The sequence below is a fragment of the Magallana gigas genome, chromosome 8 (assembly GCF_963853765.1).
Source record: "Magallana gigas chromosome 8, xbMagGiga1.1, whole genome shotgun sequence".
NCBI lineage: Eukaryota > Metazoa > Mollusca > Bivalvia > Ostreida > Ostreidae > Magallana > Magallana gigas.
Window position 1 is genome coordinate 22,936,892 of NC_088860.1, and position 21,549 is coordinate 22,958,440.

The 21,549-nt window shown below is 33.0% G+C and overlaps 1 protein-coding gene across 6 annotated transcripts; it reads left to right on the forward strand.

Moving 5' to 3' along the window:
• The first annotated feature begins 419 nt into the window (after positions 1-419).
• LOC105319941 (succinate--CoA ligase [ADP/GDP-forming] subunit alpha, mitochondrial) lies at positions 420-9,546 on the forward strand. 6 transcript variants are annotated; one of them, XM_034472293.2, is made up of 10 exons: positions 420-523; positions 806-909; positions 1,190-1,306; positions 1,642-1,854; positions 2,248-2,467; positions 4,181-4,254; positions 4,677-4,865; positions 5,009-5,030; positions 5,701-5,736; positions 9,177-9,546. In XM_034472293.2, exons 1-9 carry the CDS (start codon positions 487-489, stop codon positions 5,721-5,723), a joined length of 999 nt encoding a protein of 332 aa, XP_034328184.2. In that variant the 5' UTR covers positions 420-486; the 3' UTR covers positions 5,724-5,736; positions 9,177-9,546. The 6 variants fall into 6 exon arrangements, with proteins under 6 accessions (XP_034328184.2, XP_065924896.1, XP_034328185.2 ...); XM_066068824.1 differs by lacking the exon at positions 9,177-9,546 and adding an exon at positions 7,761-9,091; XM_034472294.2 differs by lacking the exon at positions 5,701-5,736.
• Positions 9,547-21,549: the final 12,003 nt, after the last annotated feature.

Consider the following 21,549-nt stretch of genomic DNA (forward strand, 5'->3'; position numbering starts at 1 on the left):
AAATAAAAGAACATATTGATCAATATTTTCATACGTACTTTATCAGATTTGAACTGAACAAATATCTTTTTTTTAAATTTACCAGTCACACGTGCACTAGTGTTTGTGCAGAACCACGGGTTTTCGTGAAGCCAAATTCACTTTGGGATTGAATAGTTATATCAGCATGCATTTTTGTGAAGAGATGAATACTCGGGTTGCAGAATGTACATGCATATATTGAAACTGAAAATCGTATACACTTATATTTACATGTAGTACGTGGATGGGGTGTTGCTTGTAAACCTAAACATTTTATATTTTATGTATTGCGATTCATGAAAAACTTAATAAAAATTATTGTAAATTGAATTACTTTTACATGTACGTTGGCAATTCATTTATGGTTATCATATATTCCTACATTTACTTTTGGGTTATCCCTGTTCGTTTATTCGGAACACTTCATTCCCATCTAAAGGGTTTTAGCTATTAGAATTTTACACGATGGCTGCGGCCGGAAAACTTCTCTGTCGGATTTCGGGTATGGGTTTTAAAGGAGACAAAGAAATTGATTAATTTTTAGATTAGTTGCAAAATCATCTTCGGATTCTCTTATATTAGCTACGAATATGGTGTGCATTGATATTTTATTTTAATAGACAAGGTGACACTATCATTTCGAATTTCCTCAACTATTTCTATGAGAACGTTTGTGCTTACATGTATATATCTTGCTTTAGCTATTTAGATTTTGAAGAGATGCATTGTTAATGATGAACAACGTTGGTTATGTTAATATTTTTCAATGACCCATGTTTTGTAGGCATTACAAAGTCTGGAGTAAGGTCATGTTACACCACAACACGTAAAAATTTGATGATAGACAAAAACACCAAGGTTATCTGTCAGGGATTTACAGGGAAACAGGTAGGTTAAGTCCTTTAAATAAAAGCTCGAATAATGATATAGATGTCCTTGACATTAATTAAGTTATCGAAATAATGGTGATGTACACATTTAACAGTTTTAACCTTCTCACACCAAAACATAAATTGATTCAAGATTGTCTGAAGATCAAAGCAATGCACAGAAATATTAGAGCATATTATGATTTAAGAGATGATATTATGATAACGTTTTTTTCGCATTAACACGACATATTACTCTGACTTCCATGATTTTACTCAACATGATGTTGTCTTTGTAGGGAACCATACACAGTCAGCAGGCTATTGAGTATGGGACAAGAATGGTTGGGGGTGTGTCCCCTGGTAAGGGTGGCCAGGTTCACTTAGGTCTCCCTGTCTTTAACTCAGTCCAAGAGGTACGTGCAGATTGATGAAATTATGCTACATACTTTTTAGTGCTCCAAGTCATGCTTACATTCATGTCACTATTCTGGTTGTCATCAATATATATTTAACTTGCCATGTTTAGCCTATTTTGCAAACAACACAGTTATATTATAACGCAAGGAACAGATTCATCTTTGAATAAAAAATCTTATTGGTGCCTTCATTGGGGGTACTGGGTTGGATATTCAGATGATAAACCTTTTCCTTAATAAATAAATAAATACAGCAGAGGTTCATGCAAAACTCATGCCTGAATTTTGATGGGTTTTGTTTTGAAATAAAAAATATGGTTGTTTATTTGAAGGCTAGAGATAAAACGAACTGTGATGCTTCCGTCATCTATGTGCCACCACCATTCGCAGCTGCAGCCATTGTTGAAGCCATTGATGCAGAAATCCCACTAGTTGTCTGTATCACAGAAGGAATTCCCCAGCAAGACATGGTCAAAGTCAAACACAAGCTTGTACGACAGAATAAAACTAGACTCATTGGACCCAATTGTCCGGGCATTATTAAAGTGAGTAGCGAGTGATGAAAAAAGAAGGTACTAATAGCACAGAATTAATAATATACGTAGTACATTAAGGTAACTAATCAAGAGACTATGGATATATAATATAGAGGTATTACTTCTAAAAAAATAAAAATTAAAAATTGAACTAACTCTATTGTACACATACTTAATTTAGCATATTTTTGTGCTGCTTCTTCACTATTTCAAGCACTTGCTATTATGCCCAGATATTTGAATTACCCATAAAAGCTTATCTCTATATGCATTAATTTTTTATTACACTGATCAGTCAAATGTTGCGCTAATTAATATTTAGTGCCCTAATTTATGGACATTCACAATATTTGAACCAGACATTTCTTGATGTAAACAAGCTTTTCCTTTTGCTATTACTAGCCTGGAGAATGCAAGATTGGAATCATGCCAGGTCACATTCACCAAAGGGGGCGTATTGGAATCGTGTCCAGATCCGGAACCCTGACCTATGAAGCTGTCCACCAGACCACCATGACCGGGTTGGGTCAGACCCTGTGTGTGGGCATTGGAGGAGATCCTTTCAATGGAACCAACTTTGTAGATTGCCTGGAGGTGTTCCTAGCAGACCCAAAGACAGAAGGTACGACTATCTTCATGTTAATTGCCATTATCTTGGGACAGGGCATATTGTTCATCCTAATTTTTAAAACATGTTTTAGTATTATCTTTCACATGAATGATGCAAACTAAAAAAATATCTAGAATTCCACTTTTTACTTTAATTTGCATGTAAGAAATTTTCATGAGGTCTCAAGAGCCATGCTGATGTGAATATTCTTCGCCACGAAAGGTCCTTAAATGTCTTTGGCATATTAATTTTTAAGTAATCTAAATCTTGATCACGAAAATTAGTCGCAGCGAACCAATTACTAGTACCTATTAATTAGTGTTTTGAATATATCAAGGCAATAAGCTCTAGTTTGATTGTAAAACACACTGATTTCAGTGCAAAAAGAATAATTCATCTTATTTTATGAAGTAAAAAAAAAGTCCTTTCTTATCCACGTTTTGACAAATCAGTCTAAGTACCAATGTGTAGTTTTTTGGGAGTTGATTTTAATCAACTCTCCTATGCAGTTTCTCTGGCAAACCGAAAGTGAAACATTGTTTGGACCTAAGCACAAATCATCACCGCTGACAAGACTTAGATCTTGAAAATATTAGATAAATTCTGAGTACTGTATGCTGAACCATTAATTTTCAAGGAAATGTATTTATAAATACCTTGAAAATAGTCAGATTTTTTTGTAGTAGTATGTATTCCTACGCCAGAGTTCAATTAAGTCTCGTTCAACCAGACGCTCGGCTGAATCCGTAAATCTTCGACAAACAGTGAGTCTCTCTTGGTAGTTGGAAATTAACGGAGACACCCAAGCGTCTGGTTGAACGAGACTAGAGTTCAATATTGCTTGGATCCAGACATGTGTACAATTTTTAGAAATATTTTGATTACTGATACATAGTTTGATGGAATTCTATCTTTAAATATTACACAACATGATTCATATGGGGTTTTCTCGAAATTCTTGACGGAAAAGTTCGAGAATTCATATTATAAAAATGTGCGTTATTCAAATACAGATTAGAAACTACTTGCCATGCAAAATAACATATCGTTGATTTTAAAATCAATAATAATCGATAAAATCAACTCCCTTCAGTACTTCAGTACATGTACTTTGATTTTATAGTGGCATTATCATTCTAACATGCAGCCTTTTCTACAGAAATGTACAAATCTGATTGAAATTGCCTCTTCTGACATGCTTCTGCTCTCAAAGTTCTGAATCAGCTCGTATAGAGGTCATGTACCTCTTAGCAAACCAAGAATCTAAATACAGTATTTGAAAATAAGGTCATAACATTTTTTGTCCAATCAATATTCATTTTCCTTAAATACTTTCAGAAGAGGTAGGAATAAAATCAAGATGTCTGTTTCATTCAATACAATCCAAGCCTTTTCAGTGGGTTTTTATGTCTGCAGAAACAAAAACCCAAATACTATGCACATGTTACATAGCTGTACATTTTCTTGGAAGTTACTGTAGCACTTTCTTGACAATGGTACCACCTTGAATACTAATATTCGTGCAAATTTTGCAGGCAGAGTTTTGCCAGCCTGGATTTGATTGATTTATTAAAAGGTAGCCTGGCCCTCACCTCTAAGCAAGTTGATTCAGATGTTCTCGAGGAGAATCATATCAGAACAGATTGTGAAATAAATGGATATATTTTCATTTTGCAATTATATTATATTATTTTGATATACAAACTCTTTTTTTTTTTTCAACAGGAATTATACTAATTGGTGAAATTGGTGGCGGAGCCGAAGAAAAAGCAGCAGAATACCTCAGAAATAACAATTACGTAAGTCAGATGTAATTAAGGAATGAATTCAATATTTATTTGTTTTATACGATATAAAATGGTTTGGGGCAGTTTACGCTTTGTAAACCGCGAAGCGGTTAATAGCCAATCAGAAAGCGCGTTACAATCAGAATAAAATTATTCTCTTATTACGTACGCTTCTTCCAAAAAGAGAAATGGTAAATAAGAGGGCTGGATGGTTGTGGCAATTTTTAGCTTATTAATATCTTCATAAGTAAGAGCTTTGAAATTGAAATTTCATGGAATTTTTCTTTATTAAATGATTGTTATTGGCTAGAAAAAATAATATCTAAAAATTTAAGGTAGATCTGATGGGTAATTTGTTGACTATCTAGCTTCCTAAAAGCTCAGTCACATATTCTTTAGTCCTGCTTTGACTATTCCTTCTTTAACCGTTTCAGGGTCCTACTGCCAAGCCTGTTGTGTCCTTCATTGCTGGGCTGACCGCCCCACCCGGTAGGAGAATGGGCCACGCAGGTGCTATCATTGCCGGGGGTAAAGGAGGGGCCGACGAAAAGATTGCTTCCCTGAAGGAAGCTGGTGTAACGGTCACAATGTCTCCAGCGGAAATAGGAAAAACTATGTTAGAGGTCAGTAGAGTTGTCTTTCCTTGTGTTGGATTCTTTACTAACTGAGTAGTTCTAGTTTATAGATTTGAATGAACAAGAATTTGATAGATTTTTTTATTCAGACAGATTTTATAGTTTTTATGTGTGATACTTTTTTCTGTTAGACTCTCTATCCACCAGTTGAAGGTATATACCCACGGTAGTCATATATGGTATAAATGTCCTCAACTGCTTTCTCAGTGTTACATGTTTCTTTGCTTCCAGTCAAATATAATATCATTCGTCATTCTTGTATCTCATGAATTAATATTTTTTTTGGGGGGGGGGGCTTTTTAAGCTTTTTTAAAATTCTATATTTCCAAAATTTCCACACATTTCCAATTTTGTTTTATGAAAATTATGATTTTCTATGTCTACATTCTTTCGATATTTTTTTCATTATAACCACAGTCTATGTAGAAATGTGGAATGCCCTTTACTAAGTTTCATAAAATCACATTGCATATGCAAATTTCTAAATTGATTAACGCTTTTACACAAATTCTTATTTTACCTTCTATCTACGCAAACACAATACTGATAAGAAACTTCATAAGGTCAAATCCTATCATGGAAATTCGCTGTGTCATATACATGTATAGCTGATCCATATCAATAAAAATGGTTGAAAAAACCTTGAAATGTTTATAATAGTTCATTTCATCATTCAAAATCTTACATTAATCAGATTCTTCTTTCATGCCATAATAATTTTTGCAGTTTGAATATTTTGCACTGTTTTTTTTTTTTTTAAATTCCAATGTAATAATTCCTATTTGATGATAAATTTTGTTCTGTGATTTATTTGTTACACCAGTCGATGGAGGTCCTGAGGTATAAACAGCACTAACAGGTAGGGACACTGCTTTATTGATCCTCAGAATTCTCCTGGTTTGATTTCTGCTTGTAACAAACCATTCTCTGTCTGGAACTACGTCAGAAGATTGATGGAGGAGAGAGAGAGAGTTGTGGGGAAAAGGGGGGGGGGGATTCTAGACTTTTGAACTGGGGTGCATTGTATTAAGGGAATTACATTTAACTACAACCCCCCCCCCAAAAAAAAAAACCCCCAAAAAACAAAAAAACATGCTTACTGTATATCTCCATGTATAAAAAAATGTAACTCTTGAAGATAGTACTGGGTGATTTTATAGTAAATTTTGGTTATAGCAAAGTCCTATTAACCAGTGGATTTACTATATCCGTAATTCATGATATCCCTATAACAATTTTGTAAATATACATGTAAGTATACCAAATTCGCTAGATACGTGTTTTCTTCCACTTGGCTACAATTAATGCTAAGTGAAGCATAAAATGAGAATACCGGTACATTCTTTTGAAAACTATGATAATCAGATTAAAAATTGAAGGATTTATGTGAAAATAAATTCAGTCACACAATTATGTCAATTAATAGTATTGCAAACTATTTGAACTAAAAAAAAAATTAAATACAAAAGTTTTCAATTTCGTTGTTTTTCACTCCTAGGGACTTGAAATCAATTTGCTATATCTGTAAAACTGTTATATTTAAAATAATTATAACTGTAAATTTTGCAACAATTTGTTAAGAATTTTTCCCGGGACTCCACAAAACTTTGCTATATCCATGTTGGAGTTTCACTGTATAGATTTTTGTTTTGAATAATTGCATAAATTTGAAAAGAATAATCAAGCAAAAAAGTTATTATAAGGAAGTGGTTCATTTTGGCTGGTATTCTAGATTGATATCTTTGCATGCAATTAAGTGATTGAACCAAAACACAAGACTCGTTTGGCTTAGCACTAGTCATATTATGCGTTTTTAAAGTGATATTGTAAAACATTGCAAATACTGTGCCTGATTTGCAAGCATCGAAACCTATTAACAGGAAATAAAAGTGTATTGATTTTTCAAGCTCATCCTCCATTACCTTTTGATCTAGTCTTTATTATGAAGCTAAAAATGCCTGATACATGTATCTTAGGCTTGTGACAATACAGTTACTAAAGATGAGATCTTTCGGTGTAAAACAGAGAGAGAGAGAGAGAGAGAGAGAGAGAGAGAGAGAGAGAGGAGAGAGAGAGAGAGAGAGAGAGAGAGAGAGAGAGAGAGAGAGAGAGAGAGAAGTCCTTCACAAACTATTTGATTCATTTGCCACGTAAATACATATAAATAGATTAAAAAAAAAAACCAAAAGGTTCCCAATAATTTTTTGTTGTGGAAAATGGTTCCTTTGGCACAAGAGCACTAACTGATCAGTCACATGATTGATTCCGTTCTTCAGCCTCAAGCTACAGATACCCTACCAATTTACAGATCACTCTAGTATAGAGACCTTGAAACCTACTCTGCTTAGCCTTTTAAAGAACTGGGTGTCATACATGTAGCTATTTACAGACTATTCTAACCTCACTGATAAGAAGAGCTACCTGTATGTTTAAAGAAATAGCAAAATTAACATTCAAATATTTGAAAATTAAATTTTTAATTTAAAAGATATAAGAAGCATTTTTGTTTTCTTTATCAAGTAAAAGTTAATGGCTTGAAAGTATCTAGGCACTTATAACTGATATACAGCAGGAGAATCTAATAGTTGGATGGTTGACCACTTAACCTATTAATGTTAAAGAAAATTTAATACCAGTACAGTTCAGAGTTTGTTTATTTTATACATTAAAAAAGTATCCATATTTTTATTGTTTAAAAGCTTTTGAAAAAAATCAAAATAGTGGTGTTTTTTTTTTTGAATGATAGAAGCTGTTTATGTGTAGCCATTGCTTTGTCTTGTTCTGCTTATGCCTCCTTCCCCATTTCTATAATGTTTTCAGGAGTAGACATCATTTAACATGTATGCCTTGTCTTTGTCTTGGATGATAGGGTTTTTCTTTCAGGGAGATGCAGGGATGAATGAAATATCATTACACAAGTAGTATGCTTTTAATAGAAATGAAGTAGGCTCAAGTTCAGAAAACAAGCATGAATAAGTGTTTGTCTCTTATTGATGTATAAATATAAGTAAGAAATTCAAATTTTGAATATCGATCTTTAGATTAACCTTCAGAATTTATCCTGCCTGCATTGATATTGTTGAAAAGACGTTGTCAATGATATCCGTCATGTACAATTACATGTATATAGAGTATATGAAACTTTGATGCAGACATGAAAAAATAATGTAACATACCGGGTACTCTCTCAGAATTGATTGAACTATAGCATCGCTTTTGCATTGGATACTATTTTAAAAATAATAGATTTGTATCCAAATAGTTTTCTCTGAATAAACACATATTTTGCCTTTGTTTGCAGAAAATTTATTGCAAGTACTTGATTAGTGACTTCCAAAAGCCTGTAATTTTCTCTTCCTGCTATCATTAGGTTTTTAATCAATCTATTAATACTTTGATTCTTTGAGCATTAGATGTATTTAACACATTTCTGAGCCGAGGGGTAGAGAAATGAGAATGTTAAAAATTTGGTTAATGAAGGCTGATTTTAGATCTCATGGACACTATAATAACCTATTGTGATATATCACCAGGCTTAAGTTCACATCAGATTTGGAACTCAGATGGAACTTGAACTTGTACGGAGTGAGATCTCGAAAAGAACATAGTTATGTGTGCCTGTGTTTACATCCTCTGCGCATTTTCTCTCATATTTCTTAAGAAATTCGATTGTGTTTAAATGCATCTGACCAAAGCAAATCACAATCTAGCCAGTTAAACCAGTTAGTCTGCGAATGAATTATACACATTTCTTCTCGCTTTAACAGTCATACCAAATGAACCACCAATGAAATAAACTAAACATACTACTTAAATTTTTGTCATGATTTCCCTTCTGACTTGTCATGCATATAATTGTTCACTTTTTTGGATGCATTCGGAATAATGAAATTTTCTCTTTTCCGTTAATCAAATTTCAAGTTCAGGTTCCATAGTAAACTTAGGAAAAATTAAATAATAAAAAGAGTCCATTGATAAAACTTAATTTTCTGTACGCATGAATCAGTGCAACTACATATAGCGAAGGAATAATCTGAAGCTTGCTATGTTAGAAGCTTAGTTGTTCGCGGAATGGCTTTTCCGACTGCATGCTACCCGTAGCAATTAAACTAAAAGTGTAGAGTTATTGGACTGGAACGACACTTTTTCCTTATACATTTTAATAGCGGAACAACAAGATTATATTTTATTAATCAAAAGACCTTCATTTCATTCTGATATTTATTACGGATATAGATGACACATCTATCGACACGTGATCAAGTTTTTACTTTTTTTTTTTTTTTTTTTTTTTTACAGAGAATGGGAGGAGGTGATCACTAATGACGTCACGTGATGAGTTAATTAGGACAACAAATGGATCTGTCGGTGAAATACCAACCATTGAATTTAAAAAAAAGATGTGTGATTTATTATAAAACCGCTTCGATATGAAACTATTAAAATATCTGTGGAATTAAGCAAATGATGATTACTAAAACATGGATGATGAAATCACTAAATACCAATGTTTCTGCTGCATAGAGCTGCTTCTGTATAACTATACTTCGTAAGAAAAAAAGTGTTGAAATTTATGTTATTAGAATTTTGGAGAAATGATTATTTATTATGGAATTGATATTGAATGAATAAAAAAAGTTTTTTATCTTCCGTCGGAAGAATGAATGATTTCCTTGGTTGTTTTTTTTTTTCAAATAGAATATTTTATAGAATATCAAGGGACTTATTTCAACCAACGTTCATGTAGCAGAAGGTCCCTTGGAATAAATGTGTATAGAGGCCGCGTTTTGACGTTAACTGCACCCAGTAAATGGTTTCCTGAGCAGCTGCATTAAGTGGTTTGAGGCAAAAACGAGAAAAAAAACGCCTACTAGTGCAACTAGTGCAGTAACTGTTAAAATCAAACCTAAATCATCTCGATTATCAGTGCAGGAAAAAGGCTTCAGTATAATGAATTCTGTACAGACTAAGTTAAACTGGCTCCCAGGTTCGAAATTTGTTCGATTTGAAATGGTTGAAGAGTCCAAGATTGTTTGATATATATATAAAAAATTTACCATTTTTAGAGAACCATGGAATTTCGGTAGTTGTGTCAAACATCAAGTTGACGTAAGGGTGTCTATTTTTTATTGTTGGCGATTTAGTCAAAAGACTTAGCCCCCCCCCCCCCCCCCCCCAACACACACACACTTTTTTTGCAAAGTTACATATAACCATAACCAAGGTTTTTTGTTTTTAATTTGCTTGTCAAGAATTTTTGATAAGCCTACCCCCACCCCCACCCAATTTCAGTTTGCTTTCGACGCCACTGCATCGTATAGGGGTCTAACTATTGATGATATGTTGAAAATGTTTCGCTTCTAATCGACAAACTGATCATAAGATAAAGTAGTTATGCCAAGTTAAGCAAGGAACATGTACCATTTTGAGCTATTTAAAGACGTGGCTCTTTTGAAAATATTGTAAAAATACGTCAGTTTTTTCTAGTCTTGACTTCTGTTTGTCATCTAGATAAAAAAAATATCTCATGGGGGGGGGGTGTTATTTATTTTCTTCATCTTTTGCAAATTTGCCTTCTTTTTTTAAAAAACCTATTTATATATTGTTTCATTTTTATTTATTCATTTTATTAAGTTTTCGTTAACACAGATGGATAGTATTAGGTATGCACTTCACTTGGTTGTATATTAAGACGCACGTCTTACAGAGATAATGACTTTAGATCAGGTTATGAGCAGCTGCAGAAAGACTTTCCCCAACTTCGAAAACGAGTGGCTAATTTCTGCAATGGTATTTGAGATAATACATCTTAAATATATAGAAGAGTTTTCATGACCTAATAAATGATGTGTCAATTAATACCATACATTAGTACGATAGCACATATATACATGTATAGACTTTTGTAAATGATTGTGAAAGCTTTTTCATACAAAAACAGTTAATAGAATTGCAGGTATATTACATGTAAAAACAAGAAAGGAGGTTCAATAAAAATAAATAATGAAGGGTCTGTAGAACAAAAAAACAAAAACAAAAACCCAATAGAATGTATGCTTGAGGGAAATATTACGTTTCCAAAAATTGCTTTCTAAAAATATTGATAACAAATTTTTGTAGATAATCATTTTCCAAGATAATTTATAAAGTCAAGTAACAAAGTCAATAATAGGTACAGGAGTACTTAAAACAACCGAGTAGTTGAAACACGGAAACGTACATCTTTCCTCACAATTCTCTTGCTCGTGATTCTGAGTACGCTTGCTGCAAAATAAAAAAAACCCATTTTATAACAAGAAATGATTTGCGGTCTTCAGAAAACAAAAGAAATCAAGTGGTTATCTGGCAGATGATTTTCTTCCATTTGTTTCATCCGTGGAACTTATTCACATATTTTTGGTGCAAAATTGCTTAGTTAAATGATCATATGCATTCGACATTAGATTAAGATACTAGTTCACGATTATTTTCCCTCATGAAATTCAAATGAGGGCTTTTTAACGCAAAAATAAGCGCGGAAAATTCACAATTCACGAGGTGATTAATAAGCTAGAAATTATGAATTTATCAAAATGCTAGCTCAGCTTTGGTTGATTATTTTAATCGACACTAAAAATTATTAAAGAGAGTGTTGCAGTTCCTATGCTAATTTTCCCGAAAGGAGTTGCAGATAAAATGGAAAAATTAAAGTTACAGAATTTGATGTAATTCTTTTTTTGCTTGCAACGTTGTATATAAAACAGGGTAGAATTTTATCTGGAATGTTGATATAAACTTTTATAAGAACATTAAATAGAATTAAAACTAGTTACACAGACAAATGTGACAGATTTCACGCTTTATAAAAGAGGAATCCTCATTGTTGTAAAAAACTGCCTCCTTGAAACAAAATTAGTTTAATCTGACCGTTTAGAGTAAGACAATTTCTTGAAAACTGCCATTTCCGATTTTTGTTGCATAGAGGCATATATTTTTTTAAAATCTAACTTTTGGGAAAAAATCATTAATACCTTTGAAACGTACATGTTAAATTCCTCATTTAGAAGTCACGTCTAGGTTAGTCGAGTGGTAACGCAGAGAGAATAGGATGTGATCATGACCGACTATCTTGATGGGGGTTCGAATCCCGAAACAGTTGGAATTTTTTAAATACATATTTCTTTTAATCGCATTAAAAAGTAATGTATATAGAGAACTTAAGAATGTCAGAATAAAGTTATTTGCTTGTCAATGTAATGCTTATTTTTTTTTTCAATATTTCTTGCTGTGTCCGCGTGAAGTCCCCATTATAAACTTGAATTATAAACATTCAAAGGATTTTAAAACAATGTACGCATATATGTAGAAAGTTGATTTTTCCCCTCTTTTATGAAATAAGCGGGACATGTACAGGTTGTTAAAGGCTAAAAAACTAAGAAAGAAAGAAAACGTTAAAAAAGTATGAATCGGTAATGAAGCAGTAGGTTAATGAAAATATGTACGGATAAATTTGTTCAACCTTTTTATCTGGACTTGGAGTATCTACATGTAGGTACTATAGAAACATGCGATGATTATAATTACAACTCAGACGATTTTGAAGAGCCCGAATCAGACATTTCCATGTAACTCCATAGAATGATACTTAAAAAACGCTGGACAATTGCAATCCATATATGGTAACACCAAAATACAGTCTTCCATATTGTATTTGGTGGTTGCCGTGTTCGATAGAAATGCGCGTAAAATGCCTCCATTCGGAACATACCCGCTATATAAATATAGTCGTCTACGTAATGTGTCTATATTTAGATATGACGGATATTTAAAGGTCCTTTTCACGTTAGGGAATATTCCCGCTGTTTTGCAACACTCTCTTTTATGATAGAAATATTATCTTACAATATTCAAATGTAAGTTATCTAAATCTCAGAATCGAATTATTGCTACCATCCTTAAGATGGTACGTGTATCTGTTCTTGAAGCTCGTTGAAGTTTTTGGAGCAGGTGCCCCATGATTTTCAAATTTAAGCTATTGCTGGTCCATTTTTATCTCACCTGAGCCAAAGGTTCACGCGTGAGCTTTTCTGATCACGATTTGTCTATTGTCTATCGTCGTCATTGTAACCTTTTTACATTTTCATCTTCTTCTCCAGAACCGCTGGGCCGTTTTCAACCAAACTTGCGCAAAGCATCACTTGGTGAAGGGGATTCAAGTTTGTTCAAATGAAGGGCCACACCCTTTTTAAAGGGGAGATGATTTAGAATTATTTTAAATTTGATGGTATTTTTCAAAAATTTACTTCTCAAAAACTATTAAGCAAGAACAGCTCAAATTTGTGTGGAAGCATCCTCAGGTAGTGTAGATTTAATTTGTTTAAAACATGGTCCCCGGTGGTAGGGTGAGGTCACAATAGAGGGGGGGGGTCAAGTTTTACATAAGAATAAATAGAGAAAACCTTTAAAAATTCTCAGATACCATACAACCAGAAAAGTTTGAACTGAGTGGAAGCATCCTCATGTTGTATAGATTCAAATTTGTTCAAATTATTATCCCCGGGAATAGGTTGAGGCCACAATGGGGGGGGGGGGGGGGGGGGGGGAGGGGTCAAAATTTTACATACGGATATGGCCAGGAAAACTTAAACTTGTGTGGATGCATTCACAGATAGTGTAGATTCAAATTCAAGTTTGTTGAAATTAATATTCCCGGGGTATGACAGGGCCACATGGGGGGGGGGGGGCAAATTTTTACATTGGAAGATATAGAGAAGAATCTGTAAAAATCTTTTGAAAAAGCATCCAGTCCAAAAAATTGTATGAAAGAACAGCTTGTGCAGATTAAAGTTTGATCCAACCGTGATTCCCTAGAGAAAATTGGGGCCACAAAATGGGATTTTTTTTATAGGAATAGAGAAAAATCCTCTTACAAATACTAAAACAACAAAAGAGGCTTTTTATTTACCATAAATATGGATAAAAAAATCTGGAAATTTTTAACTTTCTGAAGATCTACTGTACTTAGTTGTCAAGATATTTTGATGCTGTAATGCTGATTTGATCAGAGTTATGGCTATTTTGGCTCAGAAGAACGACGGGGCCCCTGGACTTCTTGTTTTTTATTAATATCTAATTTGGGCAAAAAAAAAAGCATTCAGTGGCTAGTACTAATGTTCTTTAATTGACATGTTTTACATGTTTGCATGCTGGCTCTGAGCCATGCTTCTGATGCTGGAGGAAGTTAAAAGTATTTAACAATGTTAAAATATGATGCAGATAACATATATATATATATATATCAAAGAAATTAACTTTCTTAACTTCAGGCTATTTAAACTGACATGGTTTATTCATACATCTATATGATAAATAATGATAACATTGTTATTATGTAATATAATTCTCTTGAGGCTTGGGTGCATGGATTGTTCTGCGATTAATCGCAATTTTGTCACACAACACTATGCATTTACATGTATGGTAAAATTGTCTTTTCCTTCTATCGAACACACTGACATTGGCGAAAATTTATTTACTTTACTTTTATACAGGCACTCGACAAGAGATTTAGGTGATTTAGTTTAACAACAAATAAAAATTTCTCTCTATTCTTAGGGTTTTGAAAGTAGTAATTGCTGCAGGAAAAATTGTCAAATCTGCGCACGCGGATTATTGGTTTTTTGTTTTTTGTTTTTGTTTTGTTTTTTGCAATCCATCCTCGTATTAAACCACCAAAGAAAGCAATTGTTAAAATTATGTGTTTTCAACATTTCTCAATAAATGAGTATTCTTCGCTACCATGGGTTTTTTTTTATCAACCACCTCCCCACCAAAACCGAAAACCTTTGGCTATAACGAAGATGTAAATGAGTTAATATATGAAATCACATGATGGATGTAATAAAATATCAGTTTGAAGTGAAGAAAGGCATGTGTCGTATTATTGACCAGTGCGATGCAAAGATTGAATGGGCAAGGGAAAAGATTTGTCATTCTTGTTTTCCACATTTTCAAGAAAGTATCGTTCATTACTTAACAATATTTTCTATCTCCACAGTGTGAAGATTTCCACTACGTAATTCCGTAATGTTATTTCATTTTATACAATCATATTTTGTTTTTGATATGTAGTTTCAAAGGAAAACATATGCTTTGACCGTCTTTCAATGCAACCAATTGCATTTTGCGTTCTTCAGTAAGGAGAATTCAAAATGTTCTTACTCAAAAGGTAGCCTGGTAATGTACCTCGAAAAGTCTAGCATAAACATGTTTAAGTGCAGATAAATAAGGTATAAATCTTCATGGAAATCTATTTTAAAATTGAGAAATATCTCATGTATCCTTATAGTATTACATGTAGTACGAATTTTAGTGTTGCTTAAAGTTCATTATAGTCCATAAAGAGAATAAATACAATGTAGTACCTAATGTCTTGTCTGGAATTTTCATAAGAATGACAACTTGAAAATTCTACTAACAAACGGGAGACTTAGCATTCTCTCTTTCCATATCAGACCTTCCATATTTTTTATTCAAATTAAAACAGATACATGAACAGGAAATGCACATAATGTCGGTAAAAACTTCGTTTTAATAATGCTGGAGTAAATCTTCTCTCCCTAAAAGGACCATTATGACATAATACTTTTTAGTTTTTACTCCTCCATTCATTTACGAGGCTTTTAGTTTGATTGCTTTTACAACTCTTCGGGCAATTTAAACCTTAAAGATAAGCTAAAGTACATGCATGTGCTTGAACTTGCAATTATTTCATTATGAGTCTCGAATCATGAAAATCGGGTGGGTGGGGATTAAATAATCACTATAATTGACAAATTTACATTTCACCATGTCTGGTAAATAATGATTGCTAGTCCTTAGTTCAGTTGCAAAATGTGACACAGTGTCAAAAATTCCTTTCATTGCTGCAAACCAACTTTTATTCGCGTGCAAGGAATTTCCGCGAGCTTCGCAAATATTTCTCGCCATGGACCAGTATTTGCCTAGAATTGGTTATTAGAAAAAAAACAGGTGTGGATAAGGCTTAATTGGTCGCAAAAAGTAGTCGCCGTTCATCTTAGGTCAATCGCGAAATAAAGTCGCCGCAAATAATAATTGGTTTATTATTATATATTTACATCTCCCAAGTATTTTTCCCTGTATTTTTTACGGAAACTTATAGTTAATTCATAGCTCTGTAGAAACAGCCAGACTGAAATCTACACGCCCCATTTATCGATTGATCTACAGCGGCTGAAATTGACAAGAAAATGACAGGGCAGATATCGACACGCCCTGTTTATCTATTGGTCCAAACCTATAGCGACCTAGGAAAAATCATGGATTTTGAAAAAAAAATTCAAAGTGGTCTAAGGCATAATTTAGGTAATATTGTAATGTAAATCTAAAGAAATTTGAATTTTGCAGGGGGGAGGATCTAGACCCCCTGACCCCCCCCCCCCCCCCCCCCCCCCAAATCCGCGCATGGATAACGGAAATGTTCTATAAAAATTCATATCTCATGTCTTTCAGAAAAATTCCTGGTGAGCAAATTCCTTCCAAAAACACATTTAGCGCTTTCTCCTATACGTGCGCCACGTATAACGTCCAGCATTCACCGGTAAACAACTCGTTCTTCCTCTTACTTTACGTCTAAGGTCGAGTTCCACAGCGTCGGTTATCGGCTATTAGTTGAAAAGGTTGAAACGTTTAATATATAGTACGCTGCTTTTATAACTTGCCATGACCCTGTGGGTTTGTATGCAGCCCTTTGATTTAGTATAAAGTATTTGTTGACTATAATAATTCATTTTATACTAGTCTTTAGTTACTTCAGAAAAACAATCCAGCAGACCTTGACTTGGTGAAATTCAGTAAATGGGACATACGTGATGAAAAGGCTTACCTTTTCTGTCATTAATATCAATTTAAAAAATTGAGGATGCACTTGTGTGAAATGCCTTTTATTAAAGAAATCACTGTTTTATTACACAATGAAATCGATGATACCAAGTACAGATCAAATGGAACAAATTTTCGTAACAAGGTCGGGTCAAGGTATATTATTACTATCTTTATGATAAAGATTGAAATCAATGTAGGTATATAAATACTCCAATTTCAAAATTATGTTAATGGAATAGTGTGCGTGTTTTTTTTCTTTAATTAAAACGTGGAAATAATGTGTTATATATATAATGTTAACGTATATCAAATTTTGCTTGTTCGGGTTCTTGAAGTTTTCGTAAATTTTTGCAGCATTTGAGACATTTTTCTTCATTTAATATACTAAAACCTAATGATAAAAAACAAAACAAACAAAAATACAATAAAAGAAGAAGGAAAAACTTACTGTTTATTCAAATCATATAGATAAAATGTTTGTATGGAAAGCTAACATCTTCATACAATTTTTGGAAAATAATGTTAATTTGATATGCAATAAATAACTAAACAGGCACTTTCTTTGATTTTAAAGTTTTTAAATGCTTTTTAAGCCTTTAAATAGGTAATTACATATACCATTCAATTGAAACTCCACAGTGAACAATATGAATTAGATCGTTACTCGCCTATAGTCTTATAACAATTACATGTTGAGGAGTGGGTAAATATAGGAAGCAAATCATAACCAACCGGATATCAAACTTCATACACGTTGTATAGCCTTCCTTGTTAAAGATTAGAATTATACTCGTCGACTTTAAAAAATACCGGAAAAGCCTACCCCATTTTGGTAACAATGCTACCAAACTTATGAACATAAGCCCCAAGCGGATCCAAACTCATGATTTGCGCCTCACTGGCCCAAAACTTTAACCACACATTGAGCTATGATGACATTCAACCAAATCGATACAAAAAAAAATTAACAAAACATTTAAATCGCCATCTTGTGTTTTATGGAAGGGAATTACCGCCAAAATTCTATGTATCTTGCTTTTATTCTTATTATGCTTACTTCTTTATTCTTCATTACATTTACACTTTCATGTCACTTTATTGTTTTCATATTCATGCTTATTTAATTTCACTTTGATTCTCTTTGATCCTTCATTGTTTGCTTAATTCTATGTTGCAACATTTTCTTCTTATTCGTGTAAATTCTTTCTTCTATCTCTGTTACAAACGCGAATTCAAACACGCAAACCATAAAGCACTTTCAATAAAGACGAATACAAGTTGCATGAATTTAATGCTGCATTATGACGCCAGGCGGCAGTGTGTGCGCTACAATTGCTGCTCCCGAAGATTTATTAAAACGAAACTAACAAATGGCATAAATTTAATAAATTCGTGAAAACATCTCAAATTAAGGGCTTAGTATAGGAATATGAAATACATGTTAATATAATTAACTTATAGCAAGCCACGATATACGCAGACTTAAAAAGATACGGATTTTTTTGTGTACATGAAAAATGTACGAAAGACGAATAGGGCCACTTAAAAAAATATGTTTATCTCGTAATTACGAGAAAAGATCTCGTTATTACGAGTTAATTATCTCGTTATTACGAGAAAAGATCTCGTTATTACGAGAAAAGATCTCGTTATTACGAGTTAATTATCTCGTTATTACGAGAAAAGATCTCGTAATTACGAGAAAAGATCTCGTTATTACGAGTTAATTATCTCGTTATTACGAGTAAATACGAGTTAATTATCTCGTAATTACGAGAAAAGATCTCGTAATTACGAGAAAAAATCTCGTTATTACGAGAAAAGATTTCGTTATTACGAGTTAATTATCTCGTAATTACGAGAAAAGATCTCGTAATTACGAGAAAAGATCTTGTTATTACGAGAAAAGATCTCGTTATTACGAGTTAATTATCTCGTAATTACGAGAAAAGATCTATTTTTGAAATGGCGCGTTTCATTATTCTATTCTTTTTATATAAAGTGTATGAACTACTGCAATGTCTATTAATATACAGTTACTTAGCATGATCATCGTTTAAAACGCATAATTTGATATAAAATCAGACCAAGTAGTTTTAAAGAAATTTCAGAAGAATTAGCAAAGCAAATTGATTAAAAAATTCATTGAACTATATGTCAATAATTAAGAAGGATACGTGTTATTTTTTTCAGACTACAAAATGTTTATATAAAATCAATTATTTTCAATATACATGTAGGTTGTGTATGAACATATAAAACACAAATTCGGGTAAATCCTGTGTATCCATATCCATGACTGAAACTATATAGTCATTAAAGTTATCTGTAACTAATAAAACTGTGTTTTTACGACTATAGGACTACCTGGTATTTACTTCGGAGTGGGATTATAATATATATAAGTTGAATAGAAAAATTACATAAAGTTCATTCCTTTTATTAATACCAGATAAAATGTCAAATCCAATCATTTTGATATGTAGAAATTAATGAATAATGATCGTTGTTATTTTTAAATATTGATCAAAATTGAATCAACGTTTCTGGAATGAAAAAGATAGACTTAAAGTGTGATCCAGTCGAATTCTTTTTCAGAAACGCACCATTTTATATAGATCTTTTCTCGTAATAACGAGATCTTTTCTCGTAATAACGAGAAAATTAACTCGTAATAACGAGAAAATTATCTCGTAATAACGAGATCTTTTCTCGTAATAACGAGAAAATTATCTCGTAATAACGAGATCTTTTCTCGTAATTACGAGATCTTTTCTCGTAATAACGAGATAATTAACTCGTAATAACGAGATCTTTTCTCGTAATAACGAGATAAAAATATTTTTATATGTGGCCCTATTCGGCTTTCGTAAAAATGCCTCCGCGCGGTTCTAAAAAATCAGAGGGGGGGGGGGGGGTCTGAGAGATAATTTTGTATTATTTTTTTATTGGTTGATTAAATAAGTGTGAATTTTCCATTGGGGGTGGATCTGATCTCATTCTAGATCCGCAATGCAATGATGTACATGTACCGTATATATATGCAGTAACAAATTATTTGCAGGAACGCTTAATTTTTAGAAGAGGAACATGTCATGAGTACTTGTCGACATGCAGGACTTTATTTTCATTTGAGGTGAAAAGAGGTGGGATGATGCACGGTTCTGTCCACAGGTACCAGTGGAACATGTAGATGAAATAGAAATAAATTTAAACCAAATTTAAAGATGTTTTTGAAAAACAATAAAAGGACTGGGGTACGAAATATTTAGTAGCAGCTTTTCTTGTACTCTAGTACGTGTGAAAATTATCACTTGCATGAATCACTATGTACCTCTCGTTAGGCTACAGTACTGTGTATCCCTGATTAAGTGCGATGAATTAATATCCGCGTGAAATTCCGGGTTAAAAAACTTACAACTGCAGGTTTCAAAATCCCACTTATTTTTCTAAAAGTTTTGAACTTGTGATATGAAAACTACGTTTGGTGCACGCGATTTTATATTCTTGCGATTCGGCACAGAACGGTGGAGTCGCAGAAGTAAACGCGGTAAAATTAACGAATCTAAATTATCAGTGAATTAATTACACAATGAGTAAACGAAAACAAACCAGGCAATTCAAAGAGATTAAAATACGGTATGTGATATCGATATGACTGTTTTTAAATACGTTTTGGTTTAAAATCTAAATCAAATCTTAATAAAAATTCTTATATAAAGTTCTAAATAAAATATTTTTTTCTTCCAAAATACAAAACATTTATAATGTATGCTTCTTATTTACACAGATTTTTGAAGTGATAAAAATGTGTATGTATCACTCACAGCCATGCTTATTGTAGGTTTCTTTATTTTAATATAAATCATGTACATGTAACTGAAGGTCCATGTTTAGATTTGAAGGTGTTTAAGCTATGATACATGTAACTTAGAGACATAAACCTCATACATGTCGTCTTGATTAAATGAATAGTTGAATTGACCGACTTCCATATCAAGCTTGCGATGATGGTAATTATGATACGGGTGCTAATTATGAGAACTGTAAGATTATATCGTCTCATATAAATAACTGATGCGCAGACTTAGAATTTTATTTTATTTTAGGAGGGGGGTCCAGTCACCCCACCACCCTTGAAAATTTAAACTTTTTTAAATTCACATTGTAAACCTACTGAAAATAGAACTCGACCTACCCCCCACCCCATCCCCGGCAAACAAAATTATAGATTATCCCTTAGTACATTTACCTCCCCTCCATTTCTTGATCTGAACATATAAACATTGGAGCGAAATGTCATGGTGCGAAACATCCCACATTTAGCTAGCTACGTTGGTTTTTTTTCGGGGAGCAGCAATTGTAGCGCGCACACTGCCGCCTGGCGTCATAATGCAACATTAAATTCATGCAACTTGTATTCGTCTTTATTGAAAGTACTTTATGGTTTGCGTGTTTGAATTCACGTTTGTAACAGAGATAAAAGAAAGAATTTACACGAATAAGAAGAGAATATTGCAACATAAAATTAAGCAAACAATGAAGGATCAAAGAGAATCAAAGTGAAATTGGATAAGCATGAATATGAAAACAATAAAGTGACATGCAAGTGTAAATGTAATGAAGAATAAAGAAGTAAGCATAATAAGAATAAAAGCAAGATACATAGAATTTTGGCGGTAATTCCCTTCCATAGTGTTTTGTATAGTAGTTGGTCTTGATGTAGTTGGTCTTGATGCATTGAGCTACCTTAAAATACGACCATCCCAACTTCTATGGCCTTTCTGAC

Bases quoted from the DNA above. Each gene is read 5' to 3' on its own strand.
- LOC105319941 (XM_034472293.2), top strand. From the start codon at position 487: ATGGCTGCGGCCGGAAAACTTCTCTGTCGGATTTCGG. The intron at 910-1,189 runs GTAGGTTAAGTC...TTGTCTTTGTAG, and splicing joins AGGGATTTACAGGGAAACAG to GGAACCATACACAGTCAGCA. The intron at 1,855-2,247 runs GTGAGTAGCGAG...TGCTATTACTAG, and splicing joins ATTGTCCGGGCATTATTAAA to CCTGGAGAATGCAAGATTGG.